The sequence below is a fragment of the Microtus oregoni genome, unplaced genomic scaffold, assembly GCF_018167655.1.
Source record: "Microtus oregoni isolate MIOR12 unplaced genomic scaffold, Mior012 000057F_ref0000458, whole genome shotgun sequence".
In the NCBI taxonomy this organism is placed as follows: domain Eukaryota; kingdom Metazoa; phylum Chordata; class Mammalia; order Rodentia; family Cricetidae; genus Microtus; species Microtus oregoni.
The window spans coordinates 9,097,077-9,116,382 of record NW_024543833.1 but is presented as its reverse complement, the minus strand read 5'-3'; the positions used below and the strand labels follow the sequence as shown (position 1 = coordinate 9,116,382).

The 19,306-nt window shown below is 41.6% G+C and overlaps 1 protein-coding gene across 1 annotated transcript; it reads right to left on the bottom strand.

The window, feature by feature from the left end:
- Positions 1-7,941: 7,941 nt before the first annotated feature.
- On the bottom strand, positions 7,942-9,908 carry Mc4r (melanocortin 4 receptor). The gene has a single exon (XM_041639176.1). The coding sequence runs from the start codon at positions 9,450-9,452 to the stop codon at positions 8,454-8,456; it is 999 nt and encodes a 332-aa protein (XP_041495110.1). The 5' UTR covers positions 9,453-9,908; the 3' UTR covers positions 7,942-8,453.
- Between the last annotated feature and the right edge of the window lie 9,398 nt (positions 9,909-19,306).

The following is a 19,306-nucleotide window of genomic DNA, read 5'->3' as shown; positions in this document are numbered from 1 at the left end:
TCTCTTGACAGTGAAAACACTTCATAATTGTAAACCGTGATTATTAATTCACTAACCCAGGGGCCAAGTGTGACCGTTTCTGCCCCAGAACAAAGCTCCCCTTCTGTCTCTTCAGTAGCAGCACTGAATGGCTGTATCTTTAGGAATTCTTTATTTGTTGCATCAAATATGGCTTTTTGGTTTCCTGCTGGCTAAGAACATTTTTTAATACCAAATGCATTGTGTTTACTCCTCAGTGAATGCACGAGATAGTGTATGTGACTCCTTTCTGAGTTGTGAAACATGACACCAAAGTAGGCGCTCAACCCACCAGCGAACAGCAGCGGTCGGACTCTAGTGAAGGGCTGAAACAGCCTGGCTTCCTACCAGATCTTATTCTTATCTCAGTTGGATGTTTTGGGAAAATTCAAATAGTCTGCATATTTAAAACAGACATAAAGGCTTGCTTTTATTTATCCCACTTTCTCTGTGATGGAAAATCAGAACGTCCATGTCCCTCCCTCTGTCTTAGCTCTTCTAGGACCAACAATCAGAAAATCCTTCAGTGTGCTTTGATTTGTCACTGTAATATGGCTGCCCATAGTAAGAAACCCTACACTAGCTCTACACTAGACAGACATCTGTATTTCCCAATGCCTGTGGCAGCATGTGATGAGATAGTGATTAGGATCATGCAGGAGCTGATCAGCAGTAAGGATATCTGGGGTTCGAACCAACAGTCCTGGCTGGGGATGCTCTTTCTCTCCTCTCGTATGTATCTTGAATGTAACTGGGCAATATCAACTTAGATACTGACATCTTATGTTAACACTTAAAAGTCATGCTGAATTAATGAGGTAATGAGTATTAATTAATAGGTTAATCAATCATTTTATTTTGGTGTACTTTGTAATTAGCTTTTTGTAACATTGGAATTGATACTGCAAGTTTCAAAGCAATTCGTATTAGTGATGATACAGAATTGTCCTGTGTGTTCATGCATACCCCTGCATCTATTATATCTAACTGTATTCATTCATAACAAAAGTCAAATCCAAATTAAATTATCATATATACCTAATCCAAATCTCAGCATGTTGACCAATGTGTGTTGTGCAACTTTTAGTATATCTATCTACTTATATTTAAAGCAGTAATTGATGCAAACTTGTGCAACCATTCTGGAAAGCAGTATGGCGGTTTCTCAGGAAATTCGGGATCAACCTACCCCTGGACCCAGCAATACCACTCTTGGGAATATACCCAAGAGAGGCCCTATCATACAACAAAAGTATATGCTCAACTATGTTCATAGCAGCATTGTTTGTAATAGCCAGAACCTGGAAACAACCTAGATGCCCTTCAATGGAAGAATGGCTGAGGAAAGTATGGAATATATACATATTAGAGTACTACTCAGCAGTAAAAAATAAGGACTTCTTGAATTTTGCATACAAATGGATGGAAATAGAAAACACTATCCTGAGTGAGGTAAGCCAGACCTGAAAAGAGGAACATGGGATGTACTCACCTCATATTTGGTTTCTAGCCATAAATAAAGGACATTGAGCCTATAATTCACCATCCTAGAGAAGCTAAATAAGAAGGTGAACCCAAAGAAAAACATATAGGCATCCTCCTGAATATTAACCTTCATCAGGCGATGAAAGGAGACAGAGACAGAGACCCACATTGGAGCATCGGACTGAAATCTCAAGGTCCAAATCAGGAGCAGGAGGAGAGAGAGCACGAGCAAGGAACTCAGGACCGCGAGTGGTACACCCACACACTGAGACAATGGGGATGTTCTATCAGGAACTCACCAAGGCCAACTGCCCTGGGTCTGAAAAAGCATGGGATAAAACCGGACTTGCTGAACATAGTGGACAATGAGGACTACTGAGAACTCAAGAACAATGGCAATGTGTTTTGATCCTACTGCACGTACTGGCTTTGTGGGAGCCTAGGCAGTTTGGATGCTCACCTTACTAGACCTGGCTGGAGGTGGGTGGTCCTTGGACTTCCCACAGGTCAGGGAACCCTGATTGCTTTTCGGGCTGATGAGGGAGGGGGACTTAATCGGGGGAGGGTGAGGGAAATGGGAGGTGGTGGCGGGGAGGAGGCAGAAATCTTTAATAAATAAATAAATTTTTAAAAAAAGGAAAAAAAATAAAGCAGTAATTGTCATTACTGTGCTGATTTTTAGTGCCTGTGTACATCAGCCACGGTTTAGTTGGATCTCTTTATCCTTAATCTTATTTAATTGCCTTTTATTCTTTTGAGATACAAATCAGGCAAGCATTCTGCTGCCCAGCTGATGATGAGTACTCTAACCAGTAAAATCCTACAGTAAAGAGAAGTGCACACATTTCAGGGTGAAGTCTCTGTGACCGGGAGAGGTGGGTTGGTTCACAGAGAGGGCCAGGAGCTGCTCCTGCTGCCTCTATGCAGACAGATAACAATGCGTAGTTTCTCTGTGTATGCTTAGATGTTGTCACAGCTGATATTTAAGATCTGCTCTCAGACTGGGTTAGACCCCTCTCTAGCATGTCCAAGCCTCTAAGCTTAATTCCCAGCACAGGAAAAAAAGATCTGATCTCACTTAAAATAATTTCATTAACATTTATTCTTTCCCCACAAACTAACAGTAATACAATAAAAGTGGAAAGATGAAAAGACGGGTGTGTCAGATACCAGAAAATTGTTGTGAGATATTTCCCCACTTCCTGTCTGCCAAAATTTTTACAATGGGCTAGGGATGAAATGATGTATAAACATTGGGGTTTTCTGGTCTAAATATGTGGGGTGTTACATTGGTATTCTTTAGATTGCTGGTCTCAGAGGGCAAAGTATGCTTTTCAATATCTCAATCGGACAGTCCCACTTCAACAATAAATAATAATGACAAAATCAAAACATAGATATTTTGGTTCATGATACATGTTCCATACAATCCTTGGAAGCAACTGATCAATTTATATTTAGAGGTAAAAGGACCCAGACAGAGCCTTTGCTTTGTGAACAAATTCGAACACTTTTCTTTAGGAACAACTTGACAGACTGATGTTTCTGGTGACCATTCCTCAGTCAGTGCTCCCTATGATGCTATAATTAAATTCTTAGTGATTATTTTGTGGGAAGCCTTTCTTCTTCTTCTTTGGGAATATTCTGGGAACACGTACGTGTTTGTACTTCAAACTGCCTGATTTGAGCAAATTTTCTTTATTCTTTTGTTTCTTTTCTGATGCCGTACATGGGACCTGTGATGAAAGTGCGTTGCTGGGGCCTTGATAACTATGCTGCATTATTTCTGCGGCAAGTGGATAGTCCTGCTCTGCTTTGATTTCTAGCAGATGCAAATTCTGTCCAGGAGGATTCTGTGAAGCTGATGGGCAGCCGGATATGTTCCTATCTCAAGCCCACTGAAGCAAAATACTGCACTAAATCTGTGAACTAATGTGACTTTTTACATTTAATTTTGCTTTACCTTTGTGGCTTTGTATTACTGTATCACAACAGAACAGACTTAGTAGGGGAAAAAAAACATGAAAGAAGTAAGGAGCATAAAGCCAGTCAGAGGGATTAATTAAGACTCTCTACCACGTACATCATTGGTGTTTAGACTGGTAGGAGAACTATTGAAGGACAAAATAGCCTGTAGATCTTAAACGGGTGGTAGAATAACACTCAATTAGTGGGCTGATAATGAGCAGACTGGGATCCCGTGTCCTTCCTTCCCTTCTCGGCAAACAGAAAAAAAGACGCTTACATGATGGAGTCAGCCTAATGCTTATGTTTTCTAACTGCACCAATGCCGTGGAATCTCCCTCCAGAAACATTTCAAGAAGACCACAGTGCAAGTGAAAGGTGAAGGCTAAGCAGAAAGACTGTGTGATTCATTTGAATCACATTGTAATCTTTAGTCTCCACATACAGAAATTCTGGAGCCAACAATCAGGTTGGTCACTATTTAAATAAAGTCTCTGCTCATGCATACACATTTTATTGATTTGTTTGTTTACTTATTTATCTGCCCATTTAGTTCTTTTTCCCCAGTCAGGCTAACATAACTGATACACAGCTGATAAGCATTCTTTCATTCTTTTTCTCGTCTCCATGCATTTTTTTTACATCCTTCTCAACTAGGATGCTTATGCCCTCACCCCGCTAGGTGGATGCTCCGATGCTTTTAGCCTGTAAGGTAGACCCTAGACTCCAGTTCACTTTTCTAGGAGGTGCTTTATTGCTGCAGAAGAGAGGGTGTTGCAAACAGAAAATGATACCTGGATTCCCAATTACTAAAGCCCATATTCTCTCTCTCCGATGCCATAGGCACAATGCTTCTCGTTTGTGTTAAGTTTCATTCCTGCAGTGTGCTTAGAGACAAACAGCTCTAAATGCTGTCACTGCATGGGCCAAAATTGAATATTATAGTAAGGACAATTATAGACTAATTTTTCCATCTCTAGTAAGGTCAGGATGATCTGATGAGGCAGACCTTAACCTTATTTACTTGAGCTGTGATTTTGTATCTATAATTAATTAATCGTGGATTTTCCTGAAGAATAGCTACGGTTGCTTTTGCTACATTCCTGTGTGTGGCTCAGTTAAGCCCAACTCATTTCCTCCTCCAATCAACCTCAGTGACTTCTCTTGTCCTGCCTGGAAGACCACCCAGTACGGCGAGGACACAGGCAGCACTAAGAAGTCGCATTACAGGAAGGTTCAGTCCCAACTTTGAATAGATGGAGCATTGAAGATTCCAGGGTGAGTCTCTCTTGGAAGCCATTCCCAGAAATCAAGCTCATTTCTTATTTATGATTTGTATTAGATGTATTTTCATCTATCTTATACATCAAACTCCATGGGGAAAATGAGCATAAGAGTCCTATCTCCAGAGGAGCTTAAATGAAAATATGGGAGGTGGAGCATGCAGAAACAGTTGTAAAGTGAGCCGGAAGTATGGACCTGTTCAGGGCATGGGAGTCAATCTGTACTCTAAATATCATGATGGGGTAACATTGTCTCAGTGTGCTCCCATTAGAGTCAGGGGCACAGACACAGTGTGCTTTCCCCATTGTGGTGTTTCCCCTGTGATTCTCTGAAGAACATTTATCTGCTCTTAATATATTTAAAGTCCTCTAATGGGAGCAATCATACTCCCATATATCCTCTCTCCGGCAGAGTACTGTCGTGTCTTTATTTTAGGTAGGTCAAGTTTCCTAAGCCCCCAATCTCCATCTCAACTCTTACCCTACGCTCTCCCCTGCTAAGATATAAGTGTATTTGCTATAGCCTAGAATTTCAGCAATGAGATCATCACAGTGATCCTATACCAATTCAGTTGGAGAACCTAGAACTCCAAACTTCACTGGTAGTCAGCTAGCCATCAGGGGACACTTGAGTAATGACTGTCTCTGTGCAGAAATCTAGATTTAAAAAAAAAAGAGAGAGAGAATGAGGAAAAATGTCCCCAGGAATAGTTTGGAGCATAGAACAAGCTAGAAAGAGACGTTCTCAGCATGGGAAGCCCCTGGAGCCCCACAGTATGCTCCAAGCATCTCGAGAGCCTCGGGGTGCGAGACTGGTTGACAACCAGTGGGTGTGCTAACGCTCCAGACAGCTCTAGAAAAGCCATGTGAACATGAAGGAAGAATCAGGACTTCAGGTGCTGGAGAGATGTCTCAGTGGTTGGGAACACTGACTGCTTTTCCATAGGACAGGGGGTCAATTCCCAACACCCACGTGGCATTTCACAGCTGCCCGTAACTCCAGTTCCAGGGTACCTGACACCTTCACACAGATATATGTTCAGGCAAAACATGAATGCACATGAAAGAAAAATTAAAAAGATTTTTTAAAAAAAAAAGAGTCAGAACTTTCTTCTGAACATCTGAGGTGTCACCTGAAGAGGTGTAGAAAGAGAATCGTTTGGAAGGATCAATGCTCCAGAGACAGGGTGTGCATATGTCTTTATATCTATAATCTCTGGATCTCTCCGGGTCATTGTGTGAAACAAAGAATGATTACAGTTAAAAAAAAAAAAAACCTGGGCACTCCTATTGTTTTGAGCTCTATATCTTACTCACCTTCTGATTTCTATTTTTAAAAAAGTAAGATAATTTATAAGGTGAAAAAGTTTCAAGTTGACTGATAGTGTGGGAGGTTGTAGCTCAGGACTGACTGGCTTCCTCGTGCTGGCACTGTGGTGAGGCAGCTCCTGATGGGGCAAAAACACTCATCTTGGGACCTCGGGGAGTAAAAGAGAGAAATAGGAGTGAGCTACGGTCCACTGTCCCAGCCAAGAGTGCACTCCTAATGACCCGAAGTCCTTCCACCAGTCACATCTCCACTTTTCCAGGAGCAGCAGCCTGGAAAGCAAGTCTTCATGCACTGGCCTTTGAAGGACATTCAGGACCCAACTTCAGCAGGCTTTGTTGGTTGTATAAAACCTGACATGCGTTTTTTGTTTTAAAATAGAAGCATTGTGACACGGTGAAAACCCAGCCTTGGAACCACTCTCATGATTAAAGGTTCTACTGTGAAAATTACCTCCTGGGGGAGACGTGAAAAATGTCTACCCCTTCTTCCGATGGGCCCAACCACAGACGCACATACGATTCCAGCAAAGTTTACCCTGGGACCCCAATGGGTTTATTGGGCTTCCTCAGAGCATGAGTGAGGAGTTACAGGATTATGAGAGTGACCACAAAGCAGACACACTGTCAAGTCTTCACCCACCTTGGAAGACATCTTCCCCATGGGTGCCCAGATGGTGCTCGTTCCCCTTTTCCTTCTCAGCCTACAAACTGCCGCCTCTGATTTCTGTTGGACCAAACTGTGTACAAATATCTGGGGAAAGTATCCACCCAGATACTCAGCTGAGGAACCAGTGACACACAGGCTGATGGTGATGCTACCTGTGTGCAAGGAAGCACAGCTAATCTTATGAATCTGTGGCAGCTTGGCTCTAGGGACAGCACCTTGAAATAATTAGCTTCACCATTATACTCTGATGTGTATTTGCACATGAGTGCCTTCAGTGTTTCTCATGCTCATAATCAATATCTCAAACGCTTAGATTTTAATTCAGATGTTCTGCTGTGCAGCATCTTTGCCTACGAGTTGGAGATGCTACCAGTTGGATCACAGGAAAGGTTGCCACTAGTCCTCAGCCTCACACAGATTTTATCTCTTTGATTTTTAAAGTATACACAGATTAGAAAGCATAGATTTGGTTGCTTAGTGACTACACCTATAGTATTATTTTGGAGAAAGCGACTATTCCGGTCCCCAAGATGCTACTATAAGAACACCAGCTATTTTATTATACCCCCCAGGACCCAGTGTGTGCCTTCCTTCCAACATATCATGTGCCAGCAGCACAGGGTCCCACACTTTAGCTGTTTGCAAACTCTGTCCCAAAACGTTTTGTGATGTGGACTTGGTTTGAAATGTTAAATGCTTAATCTTCAGCACTAATACTCCAGCTCCAAAAGTAATCAGAAAGTGAACGGCAAGCCCCCTGCATATGAAATGTGTAGATAATCATGGTCAACTCTAATACAAGACGCTGCACCTCCCGATGCAGCAGCCACTTTACTGGAGGTTTCTGTGGACTGGATCTCTGGTTAAGGGGTCGAAAAGAATTTATTCTGTTTGGTCATGTATGCTTGGGGATCATTTGCCACAAGGGATTTCAGCAAAGCTTGGGCTGTTTAGATTTGTCAGGGCACTTTAATCTTAATAGTGAGTGGACATTTCTCCTACCCCAGCTAAATTGCCTATGTGTACTATGAGGCCTTGGAGAAAAGAATGTGATGAGAAAATCTGCCTTGGAGAAATGCATGTGACCCAAACCTCACTTTTTTTCTCAGTAGCTGCTTCTTTTCCTTTTCTCTTTCTTTTATTTAAGGAGAAGTATCAGTATACTTAAACAGAAAGGATAATAGGTAAGCTTTTATTAAGTTGCTTGAAATTTCACTGGTGGGGATGGCTTACAGAATGATCGAGCATCTAGTTTTTAAACATTTTCCCCATAAACAGTGGAATCAAGCTTCTGCAGTCCTGTGGGGGTGATGCATGAAACAGTTGAGAACATATTTAATAAGGTTCTGACTTCTGTCACTACAGAAAAGACAAGTGTTGAATCTTGATAAATAACAGGAAAGAGACATTGGTAAACTTTTAATAAGGATGTCTTTCTCCCCCCCCCCCCTTTTTGTAAATTCACAGCGGCCACAATATAGAACATAGATTAGCACTTGACAAACCAAAAAGTAGCACATAACATTAAAAATAGCAGGCTCAGACTTTTTCATATCAAAAGCCATAAACTGAAACTTAAACAGTAGACACTTTCAACCAAAGCAATACACAGGAGAAGCAGCTGTTGCCAAAGCACATTGCTCAGGTGTGCCAGCGTGAGAAAGTCTGCAGGGTCCCAGTATGCCTAGTATGCACTCAGTCCCCACTTAATACCTGCCAGACAAGTCGCAGATGCCTCCCAGGGGGTAGAAGCAGATGATTTCTTTGAAGGTTTTCCTCAGTTCTTGACTCCGGAGGGCATAAATGAGGGGGTCAATGACGGCATTACACATGATCAGGATGAGATACAGGTTAAAATGAGACATGAAACACACACAATATGGATTCTGAGGGCAAGAGATATAGAATAGTAAGTGGAGGAAGAAAGGGGCCCAGCAGACCACGAAGACCCCAATCAGGATGGTCAGTGTAATTGCCCCCTTCATGTTGGCACCCTGACGGATGGTACCAGTGCCAGGGAGGACAGCGATCCTCTTAATGTGAAGCCTCGCCATCAGGAACATGTGGACATAGAGAGAGGCCATGAGAACCAGCATGGTGAAGAACATGGTAATGAGGCAAATGATGACAGCGCTGCTGTCCGAGTATATGATGAAGAGGATGCCCGACACCGTACAAGCCGCCCAGATACAACTTATGATGATTGCTACCCGCTTAACCGTCATAATGTTATGGTACTGGAGGGCGTAAAAGATAGTGAAATACCTGTCCACGGCAATGGAAAGCAGGCTGCAAATGGACGCAAGCAAGGAACTACAGATCACAGAGTCAATGACATTATCAATATTCACGGTGAAGCTCTGCGCGTCCGTATCTGTGCTGTTCAACAGGGTGATGACGATGGTTTCCGACCCGTTTGAAACGCTCACCAGCATATCTGCCACAGCCAGGCTACAGATGAAAAAGTACATGGGCGAGTGCAGATTCTTGTTCTTGGCGATGGCCACGATCACTAGAATGTTCTCCAACAGGCTTATGACACCCAGAGTCACAAACACCTCGGGAGACACAAAAAGTTGCTCATAGCATCCTCCATCAGAGTACCCCTTCCCCAGGGACTCGCTGGTATTGCCGTGCAGCCCGTAGCTGCTGCGGTTCCAGAGGTGGAGGGAAGTATACATGCCATGGTGGTGGGTGGAGTTCATCTTCCTGCAGCAGCTGGATTCGAATTCTCCTTGAATTGATCCAACCTCCTGGGTCAGAGAAGCTCCGGTGATTTTCTCCCAGGCTGTACGTGTGTGTTTGTGGAAGTTGGGAGGCTGCACTTGGCGCCTGCTGTGAGCGCAGTCAGAAGCAGCTGCGGGGCTTGCAAAGGAGTTGTTGGTCTCTTCTGGGCTCCGCTCTGCTCCTTATCTCTTAAGACACCCGGGCTTCTGAATGTTCATTCTCAGTTGACCAGTCCACCGTTTGCTTTTGTTCTCGCTGCAGTTTTCGTTTCAGCCTTATTCATTTAGGGTCTTTTCAGAGTCCTTATCCTGAGAGTCGCTGTGCAGCTGGGAGCCGCATCTGCGTGCCCATACTCACACTGGAGCCTCTCAGAAGTTCAGTTTCCAGCGGGAGCATCCCTGTGAGCTAGAGCAGCCTGGTGCTGGCTGCTGATTTCTTATGGTTATATTGAGAGGGGGAGACTGCTCTGAATGGCTCCGCCTCTGCTTCCTTCTGACCAATCCATGTTCAGTGGTTCTGAGACACCGATCCTGCACAAGAGCTTATGGGGCAACTCAGTGGCCGAAGAAGGCAGGGTGAGAAACAGGCAGCATACGAGACACTGAATTTTCCTTTTCAAGTTTTAAGAAAAAAATGACTTGATTGTTCGAGCATATTCCGTGTTATCACCGAAATCATCGGGAATCGGCCCAGGCTCATTCTTGCTTCAGACGGAGCTGCCTGTGTGAGCAAGGGTAAAATCAAACGAATAGCACGCTGTCCTGCGCTCCTAAAGGAAACGCTGCCCCTCTGTCCAGGATCCCCCTGAATGGGTGAAGGTTCAGTTTAAAAGATGCAGGCAGTACTTAATAAGATAGGTAGATACACTGTGGACAACTAGAGTTCAGCCAGGAGTTAATGACGGGTTCACTTCCTGAACGCTAGTAGCAGTGTTTCTCCATTGCCGTTTCTGCTGTAACACCTTGGGAAAGTTTTCATTTAAAGTATTTCAGAAGTTCAAGTGACATTAATGAAAGCATGACCGTGAACAAATGAACAGTTCTGTGTCATTTGGGGTGGGGGTAGTTGGGTTTGTTTCTGTTGTTTGATTTTTAAAGGTAGCGTTCTGGTTTGTTTGTTTGTTCTTCCACCGTTGGAAGTATCACAAACTGAAGCTGAAGCTGTAAATACTCGGGCTAGGCACTTGCTCAGGCCAGGTCTGGTGGGTGTGTGCATGGTCCCGAGTGCTGCTTTGGAGAGATCACAGGAAAGTCATGTGCTGTTAATTAAACTCAAGGTTAGGACATTTACCATGCAATTTTCTTGTTATGATTATTTTGGGTTTTATCTGTCAGTAGTTTGTAGGGATTGACCGTAAGATATAAACTAAGACAGAATTGTTCAGAATGCATCCTTAGTCCTTGTTCCTTAGCTTCGAGCTGCCCCTCGCCCACTTTTCATGTCAGAGACAATACTAAGCCTTTCTTCTGAATGTTTTGCTAAATTGGTGTCACCACACAGCTCTGGAACTGAGTAGGACATACTACTGAATTCTGGCTAATGAACAGTGTAGAAGCTGCTACACACAGGTCACCTTCCTCTTGATTCTGCTCTCTCTCCTTCTGGCAAATGGCTGCATAGTGTCTAGAAGCCTTGTATATAGCTGCTGGAACCTCACCAGAGAAGACATGTCTTCTCCGTAACTGTGCAGAATAGAACCACCTTCTACATTTCTTCCATCTTGAGCCGATCAGCTGCCAGGCATGTGCTAAGAACAAGGGGTAGCTTTTGCTATTGTAAACGCCCAGGTCCACTGTTCAGCTGTTACAGTAGCTGGTAATCAGTACCTCCAGACACTTTCCTAGAGCCGTTGGGAAGCACTAGCATAGATTACATAGAAACCTACTTATTTTATTCTTCACGCTTCTTCAATAGTGAATTGTCTAACCAATAAGCAAGTGATACAGAAGAAATCCACAGAGTTGTCTGGACACCACATAGTTAACTGAATAGCCTTTCTAAATAGCGCTTGCCTCTATGCTACATCTCTCTGTTGCATTTAGTGCACGTGGTTTTTCCACCTACCTCGCAATGCCTACCATGTTCAATTTATCAATCTGGGGGATGTACTTTTGGGGTCATTGGAGAGAAACTATTTCTTAACCCAGCATCATGAAGGATTATATTGCTTTATTGAAATTGCCTGTGGTGAAATGTTACTCCTATAAGTATGATATTAGAGGTGTTCATAGGAACTGAATGAATCCTATAGCTGAATTAAAGAATCTCACATAGAGGCTTTCCCCAAGAATAACTTTTAGTGGTCGTTTCTTTTTCTTTTTCTTCTATGTATGGTCATATTTACTTCCCTACTTTTTATTTTATTTTAGTATGTCGAAACTAGACATACTAAATAATATGTTACAGATATTCTGGAAATCATATTTTCACATTACCTGATGCTTATTGTTACTGTTGTTAGTTATTTATCATTGTTGCTTATTCGATGACTTCGAGTCCATGTACCCAACGAATATCTGACTGTGATCTTATTAGTCAGTGGGTGATGGACTGAGGCAGCCACAGCAGTAAGTCTCCCAGTCTTGCATGTTGAAGCAAGCTGCAGTGTGCCACCCTGCCATTGTACTTCACCAAGCTTTGCTTTCTGCGGAAATCAGAGGGGAGAATTTGGGGCATTCTTGGATCTTTTATGACCTTCTGCACAGTTCTCCAAATAGCATGGCTTTCTATATTCTCAGCACTTGTTTTATCTCTTTTTACAGAGACCCCGTTCTCTCATTTCCCTTTAAAAGTTTTGGACTCTTTTTCATTTGGTACCCAATATATCAAACAACCATGGGATTAGTTAGCAGTTGCTTCTAGTGTCACTGGGGAAAAGCCTATTCTTAGAGGGCACATTCTGGGTCAAGAAAAAGCCTTGGAAGCTGGTTTTCCAAGGGGGTCCACCAGACAAGTAAGATGAGCGGTTTCTTCAGTGAAGGGGCTAGGTAGGCTTCTAAAGAATTTCAAGTCAGGCTACCCCTGACACTTCCCCAGAAGAGATGCTTTTTTCTGGCTGTTGATTTTCAAGGATGTGAACCAAGCTGGCTAAATGCCAGGAAGTTCATTGTTTAAACTTGCTGTAATTTAATAATTTTCTTGAATAAATTCTCCCTGGATGGCTTGGCACAGTGGTTATTTTTTTTTATGTTGTATGCATTCTAACACTAATGAACATTGCTAGTGGTGTGGATTTAATTGGTGAGAGATTTTTCACTCGTCCTTGCTTTAGCATTTTACTACAATTATTCCTCATTCATTGCCTTTTATCTTAAAATAATTAAATTAGATAAATCCCTATCAACCCTCTCTCTTAACAGATTTTTTGATGAATGACTAAAATATTTTGTACTTTTACTACATCTTTTATAAAAGCTTTTCATATGAGAAATAAAGTAATAAGAAGATAGCTGAAAATTTGGATAAGATAATGTGAATTTTGAAATAACAAAGTACATATTAGTAACAAAAATCTGCAGACTCCATTATTTGTCTTTTCATGATAATTTAGATTTATAGTAAATCATAAATATTATGTACCTCAAAGTGAATGTTTTACTCATCATCTAATTTTCCTTTTTGCTGTGAGGCAGAACAATACAACAGACAATGTCAAAAACATCAAGATTATTTTGAAAACTTTATTGCAATTTTTTTTTTTAAAAAAAGGAAGCAAAACTGCTGGGAGGTGGTGGTGCACGCCTTTAATCCCAGCACTTGGGAGACAGAGGCAGGTGGATCTCTGTGAGTTTGAAGCCAGCCTAGTCTACAGAGAGAGAGTTCCAGGACTGGCTCCATAGCTACTGAGAAACCCTGTCTTGAAAAACCAAAAAAAAAAAAAAGCAGCAAAACTTAGGTTATAACTTATTAACTTATTTCTGTACTAGGAAGAATATAACACTAAAAATAAAACATTCCCATAGAAAAATATTTACCCAACCACAGCACCCATCAACCCTATTTTTACATGATGCTTAAAGGTTTTTCACCTCAAAGTAAAGGGTTCCAAAGTTCAATCATTTCTGAAAAGGTTGCAGACTCCCCCTTTGGGCTGAAGTTGAGAGCTTGCACGCACATCCCTCCTGCTGTAGAAAGCTGATTGAGCTGGAACCCAGGGCCTCTCCTCACTTGGTCCCTCAGGTGGGTGCTGCCACATTGTGTCCTGCTACTGCACTTGTCCCCAGATGTAAATTCATTCCAAGCTTGAGGGATGCCAGGGAACATTTTGGGCAGAAGGCAAATTGGATTGTATAAGATGTAGAAGACAGTACCCAGCTAACTGTGAGGACACCCAGACATCAGTGGTGACCTTAGCTAGCACAGTCTGTGCCACGAGCTCAGTCAACATGGATGGGCTGAGTCCCCATGTGAGGTCTCAGGTGATCTTCCATTTTTCCTCCCCCCATCACAGATCCTATGTGAGGTCTCAGAAGATCTTCTATCTATTCCCCCCAACACATTGTTCTCAAGCTGCAGACCTCCTAAAACTTCCACAGGCGACACACAGGCCTTTTCCTTCCCAGAGGGTGTTGTAGCGGATTGTGCATGTGCAAAATACAGTTGCTCATTTTCTTTGCTTCTTTAAATGTATCCATGATGGTGACTTTAAGTTTTCTTGGTATTTTGTGCCTTGTTCCATTTTGCCCATAAAACTCTCATTTTTACATTTTTTAATGTGACTGTACAGCACATAAGTATTCTGGGGACACATATGTCATGTGACAGACACAGACAGTGTAAATGTTCCATGATCTGGAATATCTGTTCACTGAACCAGTTTGGGACACATTGGTTAAATTACTCTAACTACAGAAATGGTGCTTACTGAAAAGTGCTCAGCTGAGCACTGTGGCTCACATCTCTAATCCCCCAACTCAAAAGCTGAGGCAGGAGAAATAACATGAGTTTAGGACCAGGCTGGGCATATAGTGAGTCCCAGGCTAGGGCAGATTGTATTCATTAGACTTTGTTTCAAAAATAATTTCAGTGTGATATCTTGATAGTAGAGATGTTTGCTGCCAAACCTGACAACTGAATTTGGTCACCAGAGCCATATGGTAAAAGGAAATCCACTCCCACGGGTTGTCCTTGACCACCTCATGCACACATGCGTACACACATATGCAATGCACGCACACATATACACGTACATGTACACACCTGCACAACATGTACACACATATGCACATACACGCACACATATACACACATGCATATGCAATGCACGCACATATATGCACATACACATGTACAAGTATATACATATGTGCACACATGTGCACATGCACACATACATATACACATGTATGTACACACACATCCACTGAATGTTTTGTAGGTTAGGCTAAAAGTTTCAATGAATTATCATAACTCAAAGTAAATATCCTAAATTAATTCTCACTTCCAAGTTCCATGGCTTCTGTCTTGGGACTTTTACCTTTAAAAGGTCACTACAGACAAGAGGCAGGAGGCTTTTAAAGGGGAAAGAAAAAAATGTAGTATCCTATGTTGTTGTAATGACCTCAGCCCTCAGTGTAAGTTTTTTCCCCTGATGACAGTAGAAAAATTCTAATTTTCACAGCGTGCTACTTTTGACACTTTTCAAAAAGATTCTTTTCATTAAAGATTTTCCCATGAAGTGTTTATCTAGGAGCTGAGAGGCTAAGGTGCTTGAGTCCGGGCTCTTCAGTGAACTTAACTGTATGATGTTAGGCAAGTCACTTAACTTCTCTGTGCTTTCGTTTCTTTCTACTGTAAAGGAAGCAATAACTACTTTACAGGGTCGTTATGTGAGTAATAAGAGGTGGTAATATCTTCAAGGCATTTAAGGTTCCTGAAGAAGTGGCTACATAAATATAAAACATTTATGAACCATTTATTTATAAAAGAAAATGTAAAAAAAAAACAGAAGTGTTTAATGAGCCCTGTTTGCACCACAACTTTAACTGTTCTTTATAAACACTGTGGGCCTGTAATGGACCCGTGCAGCATTCTAGTGCACAGCTGGTGGCTCGCAACAGCCTGTGGGACGTGAGACTAGGAGCAATGTGGCAGTATAATTGAGAGTCTGAGACCTGGGCATCATGGCAACCAGCTGAAGATCTCCGGGCACATTTTATTACCGCTGTGGAGCCCAACCAATAACCAGAGTGGTAGACAAAAAGAAAAAGAAATAGATTCAAGACGGTGTGCAGTCAAATAGTAAAGACTCTAAAGGACAGAGAACAGTTAACAAGTCCCACCATATAAACATCAGAGGAGATTCTGTCAGCCATTGTAATAAGATCAGAAATAAAAAAGTTAAAGGGAAGCCATTACTTGGCATTCATGAATTGAAGGCTGAGAGAGAGAGTCAGGGAGTATGCACACATATAATGTTTGCCCAAGAACTCTTGAGTTGCTGGAAAAGTTATAAGGAACAAAGATTTGTTCATTTAAAGCTCCCTGTGGAGCTGGGGGTCTAGCTCAGTTTGTAGAGTTCTTGTCTAGCAGGCATGAAGCCCTGGGTTCAGTCCCAGAACTGACTGAATGGATGCATTCCTATAATCCCAGCACTGGGGAGGTGAAGGCTGGAAGATCAAAAGTTCAAGGTTATCTTTAGCTAATAGCAAGTCCAAGGCCATCCTGGGCCACACAGATCCTTGTTGGTGAACATGGATAAAGTAATCTCACACTAGCTCAGAACTGAGTATAATACAGGGTTCTTTATTTAGGGGTTCTCATAGATCACAGTCCTCTGTACGAATGGGGAACAAGAACCAAATCCAGCAGCCAGGTGAGAAAGGAGAGAGAGAGAGGGCAAGCAAACGCCCATGTTTTTGGTACCCAAGGCCTTGCCCAAACTGGTCCAGCCTCCCAAAGGCCATTGGCTATTTCAAATAGGTAAAAAGGAGAAAGAAAATCCCCTACGGCTCATCCTTGGAACAATACCTTCAGAACAGCTATGCCTGTCTGAAGTGCTCAGCATCCAACAGCCTCTTACAAAGACCTGCAGGTTTCCTTGGCTCTCTTCCCAACTCTGCAGCACAGTTGTACTGCGATGGGTACTAATTTGTCACTTGCTGCACATACATTTGTCTTTTTGGCAAGCATATGCATTTATTTATGGAAGGAAACAGTAGCTACATTTCAGGGTGCTCCCAACAATGCCCACGATTGGTGAGAGTGGGAAGACGGACTCCCCCTGGTTGATGAATTAATCAGGATTATTTTTAAATTTCTTTATTCCTTTGATGTATTTTTAAATTTTAGTTTTGGGTTTTAAATACAGAAAAACTCACCTATGGATTCCTTTCAGAGATTCTAGATGTGGAACTGTTTCTGCCATACAGATTTGCTGTTGTTCCCTGTTTGAGGCTTGACTAAACCCCTAGTGGGGGAACCTGGGTTCAGTTCCCATGTTGGAAAGCAATTAGTATGAATATACTGTATTTAATGTGTATGCATAACACTACCCACTGTATTCCTGCTCGCCAATTACATCTTGATACATTTTGTCTTTCATGGAATTGTTATACTTTAAGATTTTGCTAAAATCACTTTCACTGTGTCTAGTGAAAATTATATTTTTATGACAATTGAATTTTAATTTAGACAAAAGTTTAATTTTTTATCTATGACATTGTTTTACAAATGAGACTCAAAAGGATTGTTAGCCATCCTGGCTCATACTCCAAATATATCAGAACTAAGTTAGAGTTCACTTGCTATGATCGCAAGCATATCTATTTCAATATCATATCATATCATTAGAGATACTGAACCTGTTAGTTCAGAGACATGAGCTGCTAACACCAGAAACTCCCTGCAGCAACAGCCAAGCCCTCCTCACTCCCTAGCTAGAGTCCAAAACCACAGCCCTCTTTTTGGTGGAGCAGAAGTCTAGTAAACTTACAAGAAAGACCTTTGGAGGAAATGGCTTTCCCACTTGGTTTTTTTCTTGGTTCCTTTCTCAGCAGTCAGTGTGGCTGCCCTTTTAGATAGATAGATAGATAGATAGATAGATAGATAGATAGATAGATAGATAGATATCTCATTTGTTCACAGTATTTCCACCGATCAAAACTTCATTGTAAAAATGTAGAAATACAATTCTCATTAGATAACCATAATTTTCAGAAACCTTACACATGCCCCAGATGAAATAATATTCTGATAGTGTCCATAATGATTTGGCGTATACAGGCAAAAACTTAACATATGTCTCAGCTTCCTCTCTATAATATTGGAATAACAATTGCCATCTCAGTCATTGCAAAGGACTACCATGAGTATTAAATGAGCTAATATCTAAGAGGTACTCTGAAGTGTGATTTATGCAGAGACAATGTTGCGGAAGCTATGTTGTGGTTTCCTGACTGAAGCCTCTAGGAACTTGTAGTCTACCCTGGGGATTGGATGTTGTCTTCAAGATCTTACATTCTTTCCATGCTTTGGTCATGGGGGTGGTTGGTTTGTTTTACAGAAGAAAGAATTTAATTGGAGGCCATTATTATCATGGTGGGCAGTATGGCAGAGGCAGGCATGGTGTTGAAGTAGCTGAAAGCTCACGCCTCACCTTCGTGTTACAGGCTAAAAGGAGGCTGAGTCCCTGATTTGCAGGCTAATCTAATAGATATTCTCTTGTAATTTTATGCAGGTAATATACAATACATTGTATCATGATTTATATGCACACATATATCCATGACTAAAACATTTCCTCTCTTGTTTCTTCTACGCTTCCTTGATATCTTCCAGGAACCTTCCTAGTGAAACGTTAGTTCCCACCTCCATGACATACCTCTTCCAACAAGACCAAACCTCCTAATCCTTATGGGAGTGGTTTTTAAAGACATCCCTGGCTATTAAATTCTTTTTGCTGTTTGTTTGTTTGTTTGTTTGTTGAGACAGGGTTTCAGTATGTGTCTCTGGATATCCTGGAACTCTCTATATAGTCCAGGCTGGCCTTGAACTGACAGAGATCCACCTGCCTCTGCCTCCCGAGTGTTGGAATTAAAGATGTGTACCACCATGCCAAGACCATCTGGGTACCAAATTCTTCTTGACAAAGACAATTCTTTCTGTGTACACATACTTCATATATCATTGAACTTCTGTTTTGGACAGAGCACTAGCTTAGGGTAGCCTGTCTGTTCACTCCGTGAGCAAAAACATGCATGTTGCATCACCCCAGTAACTAGAGGAATACAAGTCACATATTGTGGGGAATCCTCCTTTTTAAGGAAGCCTTTGTATTCACGGCTCAAGCTGGGCAAACTTACTTCTTGCACATGAGTGGGTTCTCCTTAATTGAAGGGTATGGGAAAATGAATATAGGTTATATACAATCTCTTCTTGATTTTATGGGGAGATAGATACTGACAGAATGTCTCCTTTCATTAAGCCCCCACCTGTAAATATTCTAAGCACATAAGATACATTGAAAGTTACAGGTATCTGTGTATACTGCCTATTTTCTCAAAAGCTTTTTTATAAAGTTAATCTTTATAAATTTAACTAGTTTTTTTAGTGCTTTCTGCCATTTCCTGCTACAACATTTCTGTTTATCAGTAATCTGTGCTTGAATATTAATAGGAAAAAACTCTACCTGGATAAAATCATAACAAAAACATTTCTAATAAACTTGGTATCCCTCCTTTTATTGTCTCATAAATTTGGATTTTCTTGTATCACTGATATCTGATTTTCATTTGCGCTTCTTTTTTAAACCACTTTTTATTCTTTCTAAAGAAATTGAGTTGATGGTTTTGGTACAATAACACAGCAGACCCTTAACTGTTTGTAGCATTTT

Excerpts from the sequence above, each read along its gene's own strand:
- Mc4r (XM_041639176.1), bottom strand. The coding sequence starts at position 9,452 with ATGAACTCCACCCACCACCATGGCATGTATACTTCCCTCCACCTCTGG.